This window comes from Drosophila kikkawai, chromosome 3L, assembly GCF_030179895.1.
Source record: "Drosophila kikkawai strain 14028-0561.14 chromosome 3L, DkikHiC1v2, whole genome shotgun sequence".
In the NCBI taxonomy this organism is placed as follows: domain Eukaryota; kingdom Metazoa; phylum Arthropoda; class Insecta; order Diptera; family Drosophilidae; genus Drosophila; species Drosophila kikkawai.
The window spans coordinates 4,869,719-4,882,384 of NC_091730.1; the positions used below are offsets into that span (position 1 = coordinate 4,869,719).

The 12,666-nt window shown below is 41.3% G+C and overlaps 4 protein-coding genes across 6 annotated transcripts in view; 1 reads left to right on the plus strand and 3 right to left on the minus strand.

Moving 5' to 3' along the window:
- Nucleotides 1-2,649: 2,649 nt before the first annotated feature.
- Nucleotides 2,650-4,541, minus strand: zetaCOP (COPI coat complex subunit zeta). The gene is made up of 4 exons (XM_017174276.3): nt 4,384-4,541; nt 3,960-4,327; nt 3,440-3,530; nt 2,650-2,829 (listed from the first exon to the last, which is right to left on the minus strand). The coding sequence occupies exons 1-4, from the start codon at nt 4,399-4,401 to the stop codon at nt 2,782-2,784; spliced, it is 525 nt and encodes a 174-aa protein (XP_017029765.1). The 5' UTR covers nt 4,402-4,541; the 3' UTR covers nt 2,650-2,781.
- Nucleotides 4,542-4,809: 268 nt separating this feature from the next.
- LOC108079796 (coiled-coil domain-containing protein 13) lies at nt 4,810-7,199 on the plus strand. The gene is made up of 3 exons (XM_017174275.3): nt 4,810-6,415; nt 6,468-6,838; nt 6,907-7,199. Exons 1-3 carry the CDS (start codon nt 4,991-4,993, stop codon nt 7,112-7,114), a joined length of 2,004 nt encoding a protein of 667 aa, XP_017029764.1. The 5' UTR covers nt 4,810-4,990; the 3' UTR covers nt 7,115-7,199.
- A 992-nt stretch (nt 7,200-8,191) lies between these two features.
- Nucleotides 8,192-8,822, minus strand: LOC108079798 (uncharacterized). Its single transcript, XM_017174277.3, has one exon. It carries the CDS (start codon nt 8,820-8,822, stop codon nt 8,361-8,363), a length of 462 nt encoding a protein of 153 aa, XP_017029766.1. The 3' UTR covers nt 8,192-8,360.
- Nucleotides 8,823-8,828: 6 nt separating this feature from the next.
- Lasp (LIM and SH3 domain protein Lasp) overlaps nt 8,829-12,666 on the minus strand; it is a 29,091-nt gene continuing 25,253 nt past the window's right edge. The window contains exons 3-7 of one of the 3 annotated variants that reach the window (XM_017174271.3): nt 12,232-12,364; nt 11,806-11,941; nt 9,507-10,721; nt 9,100-9,350; nt 8,829-9,008 (exon numbers count right to left, since the gene is read on the minus strand). In XM_017174271.3, the coding sequence (XP_017029760.1) occupies nt 8,829-9,008; nt 9,100-9,350; nt 9,507-10,721; nt 11,806-11,941; nt 12,232-12,364 (1,915 nt within the window). The remainder of the gene's footprint in view (nt 9,009-9,099; nt 9,351-9,506; nt 10,722-11,805; nt 11,942-12,231; nt 12,365-12,666) is intronic. The other 2 variants (XM_017174272.3, XM_017174273.3) reach the window with 2 other exon arrangements.

Consider the following 12,666-nt stretch of genomic DNA (forward strand, 5'->3'; position numbering starts at 1 on the left):
AATTAGCAATTTGACGTTGCCGAAAACAAAATTTTCCTACAAATTGAAAGCCATAAAGTGGGTGTTTATGGCTTCGAGCCCCCCCTCCTTGGAGGCGTACGTATTGTACTTCTGGCTAAAAAAGTTGCTAATTTGAACCCGCGCGTAGACACTCATTTCGCCAGAATTTGCTCAGTTTCAATTAGTTTGGCACACGTAAAGGGTTTGTTACCACCAAATGGCACTTGCGGAATGGAATTTCAATTATTTTGTTTTGTTCAAGAGATTGAAATGTACATACAGACCCGAAAAACAAGTCGCCATTCATTTCCCAGTATCAGTCGCCTCTCCAACTTGGATTTCCGCTTCTTTGACCAGAATGCCAAATCGTATGACTGTGTCTAACCCAACTGAATGCCCAAATAGTCTGTACTCTCCTCGACGCGTTTGCATTATATAAAAAAAAACACACAGAAATCTGATGGCGCCGTAAATCTTGATCCGATTGGAACTCATTTTGGTAGCCGAAGTCGTAGCGGATCGGTGGCGCTAATCATGTGGAACCTCTTTCTTCGCCCGAAATAATAATCTCGGCCTGATAATGCACAAGGGTTGTAGGAGGTTTGGCGAAACATAATACTTGAAAATCCGATATTGGGTATAAATTAATGGGGAGCTAACGAGCAGCAACTGTACTCTGAGTCGCCAATTTGGAAAGCAATAATTATGGGTGTAAATCACGTAATTAGGCTGTTAATCTAAGGAAATGGTTTCAAAAATTAATCCCAATGAGCTCTTTGTGTATTTAGAAAGTTAATACCAGTGATTACAATCATATAATATCATTTATATATCACATCAAGGGTTTTATGATATTGTAAAAGTTGATTGCTTTCTGGAAATAAAAAAAGACTAATGACTAAGGATTTAAAGTATGTAATAAATTGGTTGAGTATTCTAGAAAGATTTTAATAATTAATATATTACAAATTGTAGTAAGTAAATAAGGTTTCTTTAGGAATTTGTTGCTTACATTTCTAGAAAAACTTTTGTTCTTTCTTCAGCTTTGGGTTTGAACTAAGATAACCACCAAATTCCAATTGTAATAGCTCAGAAAAAATAGGAAACAATTCCAACTAAGTTCCAATGTTCTCTTTTATGGTAGTAGATTTTTTTGTTACCCTTGCATTCCTTTTGTAATAGCTCAGAAAAAATAGGAAGCCATACCAACTAATGTGCTTTTTATGGTAGTAGACCTGTTTTTTACCCTTGACTTAAATCACTCGACCGATATGGCTGGCGACCAGGCCCCCTGACATCACGCAACCAACCCAAACACGTAAGCTGCTAATTCTGGGGGATCTGGCGTCTTGGTCGAACGTGATCCCGATCCATCAAGTGCGCTCCTGATATCACTGTCCGCCTAGCTGATAGATATAGCTTCACTCCGGTGTTATTTGTCTAATTCGACAACAGGGCCCCAGATAAACACCGAGGGGCTATAATTTGGCCAATGTTTTTGTTATTGTTTTTCGCTGACAAGCATTTTGATTAAGGAACGATGGAGTGGAGGTTGGAGTGGGAGCAGGGCACGTCTCTGGTTCATGTGTGGTACGTCGGATAATGATGTACGAGGTACAGGTTGAAGTTGAATGATAACCTGGGGAAAAACAAGTGATTCACATGGATATATCTGTTCCCTACATTAATTTTTGCTTCTTTTTGGGAGAAGATACCGAAAAAATGGGGAGTTACGAAACCAAGGTCGTTTCTAAATATGAGATTTGTAAGTCCCCGCCATCGAACAAGCTGTCTTAATTGCCTTCTTGAGATATAATAAAGGGTACAACGCATTTCATAACTAAGGAGAGCTAACACCCCAGTCTAAGCCTGCTATTATTAGGTTTGTAATGGCTGTAAATCAAGAATGGTTCTTGATAGACCACCTCTGAGTGCCATTGTCCTTACACAGAAAACAAAACAGTTGAGAAATTGTTAATTCTACAAATAGAATTCCTTGCGACAAGCCATTATAAAGATGTCGAGATTATCGGTACTTAATCGCCAAATAATTGACGCGCCGTCGTAAAGATGTACCCATATAAATGGAGGAGAACCACTCTGCTTTAGGAGCCACTTCAGGCGACCACCAGGTTGGGTGTTAGCCACTGCCCGAGCACGTGTTTTGGCCACACACTTTGGCCCCCGTATCAACTGGGAGGTAAGAGTGGGTTGATTTAGATTTCTATATGCATACAGTTCTTGTTTATTATTAGTATTTAGCATTATCTTTTTGTAATACTAACCCATCCGAGAGAGGGTCAGTTTTTAGACACTTCAGTGGCAGGTGCTTCCTCGATAAAGAAAGTAAAGAAAGGTGAAACCTCAAGTACTGAGATAAGACCATAATCAAGGTTGTATTATAAAAGGCAGCTCAATAAAGTCAGGGATACTCTACTCTTTGCTATATTTAATTTATAGAACCTTTTGCAGAATCGGTCCATGTCGATGACTTGTTTATTTATTCAGGGGGATTCCCTTATCTCAAACATCCAATGATTACATACCACGCACAAGTGATTTAAGGCTCTGATAACCTAATCTCTTGGCCAAATCTAGGGATAATCTCTTAGCAGGTCAACCAATAAAAACATGTGACGAAGCAAGGACTCTAGTTAAATATATGTATTATAATATGCTTTACATCTAGGCGGAAACAAAGAATCGAATGTATTGCGACAACACACACGCAGCGGAAGTGGCTCCTCCTCCTTCTCCTTCTTCATCAGCCGCCACTCCGCTTCACTTCAAGATGGACCATTTGAGTTGTTCGCGCGCCGATTGCAGAACCTAAAAGATAGATAGCACACGACACATATAGAAAAAACAGCAGTTATATCGAGCAATTGGGTAATTAATTAAGAGCAAAAGCCTCCAGAACATAGTTATCAGTCATACATATTTATTAGAACGTTTCCAGAAAGTACAAAGAAATGGGGGTCTATTTTTAGGGGAAAATAATCAAGACAAAGTACACAAAATGAAACAAAAAAGGTATATAAACTTATGAAGTCTGCTTTAAACATAAAGGTTAATGACTGTTAAGGTTTAGTAAATATAAAATAAAACAATATATATATTATTAAATACAAAGATAGCGCAAAACGCCTACCTTTAGGCACTCCTTTCATCTAACGAAAGAACTAAAAAATGAGCATAAAGTTCCAAAATACGTATATTAATCCTTTTTATTTGATCATCTTTACGAATACAACAAAATGAGGTAAATTTTAATGGAAATCCAAGTCAAAGTACGAAACAAAACTAGACAGAAACTAAAAACTAATTGTTTTTTGATCGAAAGGCCTACCAATTAACGTACAAGACACTTAAACGAACTACTAAGTAGAGTAGGGTGAAGTAGTGGCTACCAAAATAGACCATTTAGGGTGTTAGTTACCTGGGCAACGGTCTGTTCGGCAATGGGAATGTCATCGTTGCGCAGATCGACGCGTTTTACGACAGACGAGGGATCCGCATCCAGGATAATGCTGTTTTGAGGATTAAAAGGGGTTAGCTTTAAATTGTATATAGAAATAAAGGAGGTGCAGTGATGGGGAAGCGAAGAAATACATTATTTTGGAATAAAAATAAAACTGGAAAACCGAAAATATGGGTGTTTTTGATAGGAATACTATAGAAAAAGTTGTATACAATCATTTAAGGGTCCTTGGCTAACTAATTATAGGACTTTTAAGGAATTCCTAACTAAAAACACGTAAATAAATGCCTAAAGCGGCTTTAGGAGACTAAAAATATATCGCTTTCAGTAACTAAGTCCTTAAAATCTACAATTAAGTGTTTTTATAGACACTAACAACCATTAAAGTGCTCTTAATTATCACCCAAATTACTAAAGTTTCATGGATTTCAAGAACCCCCTCCCATCACTGCATTTTCCTCCTAAACACAATACCCACCCTCCGTCACAGATCTCATCAAAGGCCAGCATAATGATCTCCAGGTTCTCCAGCACCAGTCGCTTCTCCACATTCTTCTTGAGAATCAAACTGATGGAATCGTACAGGCAGTTGAGCACGGACAGCAGGATCAGTTCGTTCTCGTAGGCGGTGCCCATCACGTAGAAAAACAAGTCCACGTTGCTTTTGTAAACACAGGTGAGGCCGTCCAGCATGATGATCTCCGTGTTCGACCGGTGCGTCTTGTTGAAGAGGTTCTTCTCGAAGGCCTTCTGCTCCTTCAACGTGGACAGGATGTTCTTGTCGTAGTACTTGGCCAGAATGCGGTTGCCGTCGTTGTCCATGATGCACATGCCCTTGATGATATCCTGCGGCAAGGGGAATACTTTATAAAAGCCGGTAATTTATAAATTAAGTCATTTACCATCATAAATCCGTCCATTTTCGCAGATTTTTTTTGTTTTCGTGTCTTACACGTCACATTAGAGATGGCCAAGTCATCGATTGCGGCAAGACTATCGCATGGCAAAGTATTCGATGAACCGATTATTATTGTGTGATTTTGTAAAATGTGAAGAACATAATAGATGTAATCGGTCTTTTACGTAGCTTATAATAAATTATTTAATTTGTTAAATTCTTTTTATCGAGGCCAACTTTTCGTTTTATTTTATTTTCCGGCGTTAGTTAATCGAGTATTCGATTTTTATAACTCTTTAAGCTATCGATTTTTTAGAACACTTTCATTTAAATTGTTGGCGCGCTTGCAAATATTCTTTTTTTAGCACTGTATATAATTTTAATTTTAAAAACTGAGTAGGCCAAAATAAAAATAAGGCTTGACTGTGTTTGACTTTTTTTTTCGGGTTTTAACAAAGCCCAGGAAAACGACTGTGGACAGCCTAAATTTTAATTAATTCGTAAAATACAGAAACACGTACAAATTATTTGCGCTCAGCCACCGAAATTGTTTCGATTCAATTGTGTATATATACTTTTTTTTATTTTAATTTCAAATAAAACCTTTCCCGATGGATATTCTGCAGGATGAGTTTGTTGTCCCCAAGCAGGAGGATATGGAGCACGAGCCGGTGCGCAAGGTGGCTGCTACGAAGATGCTGCGTTCCGCTCGGCGTCGTCATAACCATGATGCCAATCTAAGCGCCACCAACACCACCGTGGCCGCTCATGTGGTGGCCGGCAAGCCAAAGCCACCAAAACCAGAGTCCAAGAAGTTGCGCAAGAAGCTGACCGAATGCGAGGAGGAGAAAAACACACTGGCCCAGACCATTCAAGACAAGAATCAGGAAATCTCGGACCTCAAAAAGTCCGTGGATTCACTCAACGATGTCCTGAACTCGGTGCCCATAGATGAGTTGCGCTGCAACTCCTCGATAGCCAGCACCAAGATCCTGGAGCTGAGCAAGAAGAACCGTACAATGCGGGCCGAACTCGAGCAGACAAAGGCTCGGCTGGGCAAGAAGGAGGCTCAAATCGAGAAGCTGGAGCGAGATGTGCGCTCCCACAAGGACATGCTGCAGGCCAATCAGGATTTGATGAAGAAAGGCACCTCTGCCGACGAGCTGCAGGCCAAGGTGAACAGCATGCAGCAGAAGCTGTTCGAGACCAGGAACAAGAACACAGAGCTACAAAACCAACTCAAGCTAGCTCAAAAGTGCTTGCAGCACGAGATTGGCGGCGATACCATCAATGTCAACATTCTGGCCAACAATCTGAATCAGGCCAACTGGCGTGGTCGCGCCCAGCAGATCCTCACGCTCACTCAAAAAGTTCAGGAGCTAAAGGCCCGTCTTGACTCCAGCGAGGATCGTTCTCTGGCTGGCGGTGGGACAGACTATGTCCCAGTGCCGATGGGCTCTGATCTGGACAAGGTGCATAGCAGTCCTCGATCCTGTCACGCCAGCCTGGGTGGCGGTGATGGCGCTGGCACCACTGCACCCTTCGATCGTTTCACTCCAGGCGTGCGCAAGAGCGAGATCCTCCACCGCGCTAAAGTTGAGGCCTTGGAAAAGGAGATTGTAAATCTGCAGGCCCAGTTGGAGGATCAGCGCAGCAAGATCTTGGCCCTAAAGGTGCGCAACAAGACCCTCAACGAGGATCTCATCAAGTACAAGATTCGCTCCAGCGAACTCGAGGAGCAGACTGACTACAATGGTGTCAACATTGACACCATGAACGACAAGCTCTCCAAGCAGCGTCAGCAGTACGAGAGCCGAATGGATGACACGCGTGCCGAGCTGATCCGAGTGACCGAGGAGCGGGACACTGTTCGTCGGCAAATGGAGGAGCTCAGCAGCATGCATCTGGAGCTGCAGACGGTAGTCAAGCAAAAGGAGGTGGATATTGCAGGCCTGCAGGAGATGGCCAAGAAGCTGGAGATGGATTTGCGAGCAGTCACAGGGGGATTCCTTTTCTCCTGCCGGGAGTTTCGAAAGGTGAGGTTAATTTTGGATCTAGAAAATCTTTATAATTTTAATTCCTTTCCAGGAGGAATATGTGGGCATTCTGGATGCCTTGGAGGTGGAAAAGAACCAGCTACTGCTGCTTAACAAGAGTCTCAATGAACGCTTGGAGACGGAGCGTGCCAGGGTTGAGGGAACTCAGGAACAGATAGCCAAACACAAGACCCGCATTAGTCGTTTGGAGGCCAGAATTCGGGAGCTGGAGAAGGAGCTTGATGTTCAGTCCGACAAGAAGAAACGCACTCAGCGAATGGCCGAATATGCCAGTTCGCTGAGTCGCACTTCTCTTAGCGGATCAATTGGCTCCTTTAGCTTTGAAAATCAATCGCAATACCAATCGATTACCAATCTGAATTCAGGTCAGGTTGAGCCTAAAGTGGAGGAGTTAAAGAATCAGTGAGTATAAAGATTCAACACACCTTCCTTTATTAATTTATAATAAAATTTATTTTATAATTTTTAAGATTGGAATTGGCCCAGGAGAAGATCACCATGCTAACCGAGAAGCTGGATTACATCACCGAAGAAAAACGCTCCGATGCCAAGTTCTTTGAGGAGACCATTAACAACTCCAAGACCATTATCCTGGACACCATTCTCGGGACTCGCGAGGGCAAAGGCACCATTACCAGTGCCACCTCCACAGAAGAAGAGTCAGCCCAGAGTCACTGAGTTTGTGATTAGTTTTCTAATTAATTTTTAAAGTTATTTCCAAGCTAAATAAAAATAAAAAAATCCACCTTGGGTTTTTCATAAATGTTTTATTTTTTTTTATTTGTAACACGTTCACAAAACAAGAAGCCTTTGGCGCTGCTTCAGTTTCAGTTTCAGGATAAGATTAGATTTCAATACATGTAAGTTGCTCTTCCTCCTCAAAGCAGTTTAAATTGCATTATGCCTATATAGTTATTAATTAAATGGGTGTGTGTGTTAATAATACATTATATAGCTTGACTTGCGCCATAGAAAAACATTCCGCCATTTCAATCATCACATTATTAATTATTTTAGTTGCTGTGTGTGTAAATTGTTTCGTTACTTTTGCATTTGAAATTCGTTCAGCGCTTTATTTTTGCATAATTAATTGTATAAAGTTATAGTAGTTGTATATATATGTTTGTTATTGATGCATTATTTATTGATAAGCCTAGGTAAATTGGTTTTCATCTAAAAAACACTTGGTTTTAGCAAATTAAAGGCACTTTCAAGGATTTATTTTGTGAAACGAAACAATACTCTTTCTCTCGCCCTTCCTGCTCTCATTTAACACTAGAAACAAACAATATTTTTATATAATCCTCTTAACAAAAAATATATGTATATATTAAAACACGAATTTCTCCTTACAAAACAAAGAACAATATATATATTTTCAATGCCTGCTGCTAGGATTATACATTTAAATTGACAAAATTGTAGGGATAAAGACTCGAAATGAGTCCAAGCTTTTGAAAAGCTTAAGAAAAAAATAAACGAGGAGGGGAAAATCCAAGTAATTTTACTTGTTGAGAACTTCTAATTAAATTAGAACACTGTTATTTTTTTGCTGAAGCAATTTTTTTTAGCTACATTTGTGTATATTTATGATTGGTTAGCTATATAGCGTACGATCTCTTGTATATCGTTCAATAAATATTCTGTATAAATTTGATTCGTAGATAAATGCAAACTTGGCTCTGGTCGCTGCTTCATTATAATATAAGGTATATTATATATCGGCCGATTTCTAGCTAAAACACACATCATAACTGTTGTTGCGGCTTTTAGTTTATTTAGTTATTTATGTATATCGGATTGTTGGTTCTTGCTATTAATTTTACAAATGAATTTCTCATCTTTCAATTCTTTACAAAATCCGCTGGCTATATATAGTATTTATATATATCTATGTATGTGAATGTAAGTATAAATTAATGCACTAAATGTTTAGGTTTTGGGTCAAGGTGCTGGGCTTGGAAGAGGGAGTAAGCGACCTTCGCCGTCGCCGCCTGAATACATGGTTAAAGTAGTAGTAAATATCCTGCTCGGGCTGCTGCTGATTGGGCGTCTTCCTGTTCATCTCCTGCTGCTGCTGCTGCTGTTGCTGCCTCTGCTTGGTGTCCACTTGCGGATGATAGTTGCTATAGTGATTGTAGCCATGCATATCGTAGGGATTATGGTGACCCGATGGATGCATGCCAGCGGGTGGAATTGGTCCTAGTCCTCCTACTCCTCCTCCTCCGCCATGAATGCCATGTCCCCCGCTTCTCATCATTAGATTCGCATGCATATTTCGATCCGCAAGAAAGACATTGACAAAGAAGACCAGCACGAGCAGGATATAGAGCAGGCAGACAAGGATCACCACTGCTGGCTGGCGACAGCAGCAGTAGTAGAACATTCCCTATTATATAACCGCCTGCTCCACATAGTTGGCAGGCAGCATGCCGGTCTTGCCGGTTCGCTCCACACGACCGGTCATCCAGCCAGAGTCAATGGATTCCACTTCAAAGATGACATCGCCCTCACAGAAGCTGACTTCGTCGACGTCCTGCGCCTCGTAGTCGTAGATGGCTCGATAGACACGCTGTGAAAGGGGAATTCAATAAATAATAATACAAATAATTAAAAATAATAAATAAATTATAATAATAAACACATATATAAACGCTTCTCACCAAGGCACTGCTCTGGCGCGACTGTTTATCCTGCAGGGAGACATAGGATGGCTGCTGGCGCAACTGCTGCTGCTGCTGCTGTTGCTGTGGGGGATGCTCTTGCTGCTGCATCATCTGCACCTGCTGGTAGTACTGCTGTTGCTTCTGTTGGTGCTGTAGAGCCTGCTCGGCACTGCTCAGCGAGCCATAGATGCCATTGGCTGGATCAATGTCAGAAATGGAGCCAATCTTTTTGGGATACACACTGTTGCCTGTTTGGAAGGATACTTAAGTTACTCAGGAGTTCCAAGGACAAACTCAACTTGACTGTAGTCATGTGGGGACAAGGACAAGATGACTGCTGATGGCTTTACATCGAGCTAAGCTAAGCTAGCTGGCCTGGCCTACATCAACTACTTGGTACTTACCACCACCTGCTGAGCTGTACACCAATGTAGTGCTGGATCTGCCAGACTGGGGCACCACCCTTGGCCCATCCGTCAACGGATCATAGTCGGCTATCTTTCCTATATTACCACCGCTGGCCACCATGGTGGGCACATGGCCATTGCTGGCATTCTTGGCATTTATGGCATTCTCTGATGGTGAAATCGAGGCATAATTGGGTGAGGCATACAGCTGCTGAACTCCTGATCCAGCTGATGCTGCTCCTCCAGTCACACTGGCCGCCGAGCGTCTCATTTGTGGCGGCAGCATTTGTTGGCTATTGTTGATCGTCGTTGTCGGTTGCTGACTATGCCCATTATTATTGTTCAAGCTGTGATTGCTGCTAACGCCGCCAATGTTGCCATTGCTCTGATTGTTGTTCAGCAGGCTATGTTGCTGTTGTGGAGCAGCCACCATTGTGGGGTTGCTGTTGTGCTGCTGCTGCGGCTGTTGGGGCTGATGATCATACTGATCGGCAGAGTTGCCGCTGGGATGATGCGAATTCTGGAGTATGGCTGAGCGCATCTCATTGTAGCTATTAAGAGCCTGCTGCTGTTGTGAATTCTGCGGATGTTGCTGCGAATTCTGCTGATGTTGCTGCACATTCTGCAGTTGTGGTTGCTGGTGGTGCTGCTGCTGTTGTTGTTGTGCCTGCTGGTGATGCTGCTGCGCATTCTGCAGCTGTTGTGGCTGTTGATGCTGCTGCTGGGATGTTGCTGTGGGATACAGATGGGAGGCTTGTTTAATGGCTTGCTGTTGCAGCAACTGCTGCTGTTGCTGCTGCTGCTGTAGCTGCTGCTGCAGGCGCAAGGCCTGCGGTTGCTGGTAATGGGCATAGGGATCGTGCAGTTGCTGCTGGGCTCGCTGTTGCTGTTGCTGGTGGTGTTGTTGTTGTTGTTGCTGTTGTTGCTGTTGTAGCTGTTGGTATGTGGGCGTTATGGCCGCTGTGTTGTATTGCTGGTGTTGTATGGGTGGCGGTGGCAGGGTCTGTTGCTGCTGTTGCAGATAGTGTTGGTGTTGTTGCTGCTGCTGCTGTTGGTGTTGCTGCTGCTGCAGTTGCTGCTGATATTGCTGATGTTGCAGCTGCTGCTGTTGCTGGTGTAGTGTTGACACTGCTGGCGGTATGGGTGAGGCTGTGGGTGCATATTGCGATAATTGTTCAGCTGCCAATTGCTCAGAGAAATATTCCGATTCATCTATCGATTTTATTGATTATTTTTCAATATTAATTGTTCGATTATTATCGATTTTAGTTCGATTTTAATTCCATTTTTAGTCACAACATTTTTTCCACAGTTTTTTGTTGTTGTTAGTGTGTAATATGCGTGTTGTGTGTATGTTTGTGTGATTGGTGTGTGTGTCGTTGGGTTAACGGTTAAGCACACAAAATTATGTTGCATTTATTTGTATTGTTTGTTGTTGTTTTTTGTAGGTTGCAATTGATGATTGGTGGAGTGTGGGGTAAATTATGCCAACACACAAATGTGATAAACAAAGATTCCGCAACAAAATAAATACATATAAAAAAAAAGAAAACGAAACCATAAAAAAAGAACGGCATTATAATCAATATTAATGACAATATGTGACAGATGTGACGGATATGATGGATATAGATATAGTATATGTACGTGTATATTGTGGATAAATAGTGCAGAAATGCAAACACAGACATGCCTTAATATATAGAGAGAGATACAGTGGTTGAAACTTATAGATAAAAGCTTATATATTATAGAAAAGTAAGGATAAATAAGTTTAATTTCATTTCAATCATTTTAATCCAAATTATTCATTAAATATTTTGTTTTAAATGAAGTTTACAGATAGTTTTCGTTACTTAATTCTTGTTTAATCATTTATTTTCTGTATAGAAAAATATATAAATAATATAGTTTAATTATGACATTCATTAAAAGAATTTAAAATTTAAATTTTAACAAAAAACAAGCTTCAACTACTTGTGTCCACTGTAAACTAGTTTTGTTATTTATTTGAATGCATGCATGAATGACGTCAATAGACAATTATGAACACATTAAAAGTCAATGAAATTCGAATAAATTGATTCAAACAGTAAACCCAACCAACTAACCATTATTAAGCGAACGAGCGGTCACAAACAATGAAGCTATAATGGCTACCACAATAGTGAATGGGGGGGAAAATGGACAGAAATAATATACATATATGAATGTATATATAGTAATTACAAAAGGGTTTCATAGACAAATGGAGAAATGCCTGAAGGGTATAGACCAGGGGAATGGGCATACTCACTGCTGCTGTCGGACACCTCGGCAGATCCTCGCTGCTTCTCCATGGCCGCCTTCTTCTCCAGATCGCCATGATATGCCACATTCGATATGTGCTTCGTGTTCTGCTTGATCCGCAGTGTTTCCGGGTCATCGGCCACCTGTCGAAAGGGGAATGCATAATGCAATTAGTAACCCATATTCTGAGTGGTAGAGGGAGGGAGTGCCTTTTACACAGAGAGAAAAATCGTACAAAAAGAAATGTAATTTCAACTTTTAGGGAAAGGGAAGTTGAGCTATAAATTCTTTGATTTTTTTTATGCAAAACTTGAAACTGGGCTTGATTTCTTTCTTTAGTACTTATTATTTGCCTTATTAAAAAATGATTTTATATTTAAATTACTTATTTTAACTCTCTGTAAAAGGTATACCTCTACATTTTTCCACTGACCTGTGTAAATTTGCCTTTGGCCTTCTCAAAGTCCGCATGGTATTTAACGTTCGATTGGATTTTCGTGTTCTCCGCGATGCGCTTCAGTTCGGGCGTATCGGCAATGGCCGTTGCCTTGGCCTTCGGTATGTGTCTGCAAAGATAAAAAGTAGAGAGTAAGTTAGGGTTATAGATCAGCGTTAGCAGGAGTTAACATAACATAACGTTAGTGAGTGCAGTCAGTCAGTCAGTCAGCAAGCCACAGATAAAGTTCATCATCAAACTCCACACCATTGCCAGTGGCAATTGGAGCTCGGGATGCAGCTGCAGTTGAAGCTGAAGCTGAAAAATTCTCCACGCCAGCTGGCCAAAAGTTGGTTTCAGGGAAATTCCGCTGAAGCGGGTGGAATGGAATGAGATGCAGACTGAGCTCGAGGGAAAAACTCCCTCCCGCAC

Bases quoted from the DNA above. Each gene is read 5' to 3' on its own strand.
- LOC108079796 (XM_017174275.3), top strand. From the start codon at position 4,991: ATGGATATTCTGCAGGATGAGTTTGTTGTCCCCAAGCAGGAGGATATG. The intron at 6,416-6,467 runs GTGAGGTTAATT...ATTCCTTTCCAG, and splicing joins CCTGCCGGGAGTTTCGAAAG to GAGGAATATGTGGGCATTCT. The intron at 6,839-6,906 runs GTGAGTATAAAG...ATAATTTTTAAG, and splicing joins GTGGAGGAGTTAAAGAATCA to ATTGGAATTGGCCCAGGAGA.
- LOC108079798 (XM_017174277.3), bottom strand. From the start codon at position 8,822: ATGTTCTACTACTGCTGCTGTCGCCAGCCAGCAGTGGTGATCCTTGTC.
- zetaCOP (XM_017174276.3), bottom strand. The intron at 3,531-3,959 runs GTGGGTATTGTG...TCCTCAAAACAG, and splicing joins GATGAGATCTGTGACGGAGG to CATTATCCTGGATGCGGATC. The intron at 2,830-3,439 runs GTAACTAACACC...TCTATCTTTTAG, and splicing joins CCGAACAGACCGTTGCCCAG to GTTCTGCAATCGGCGCGCGA.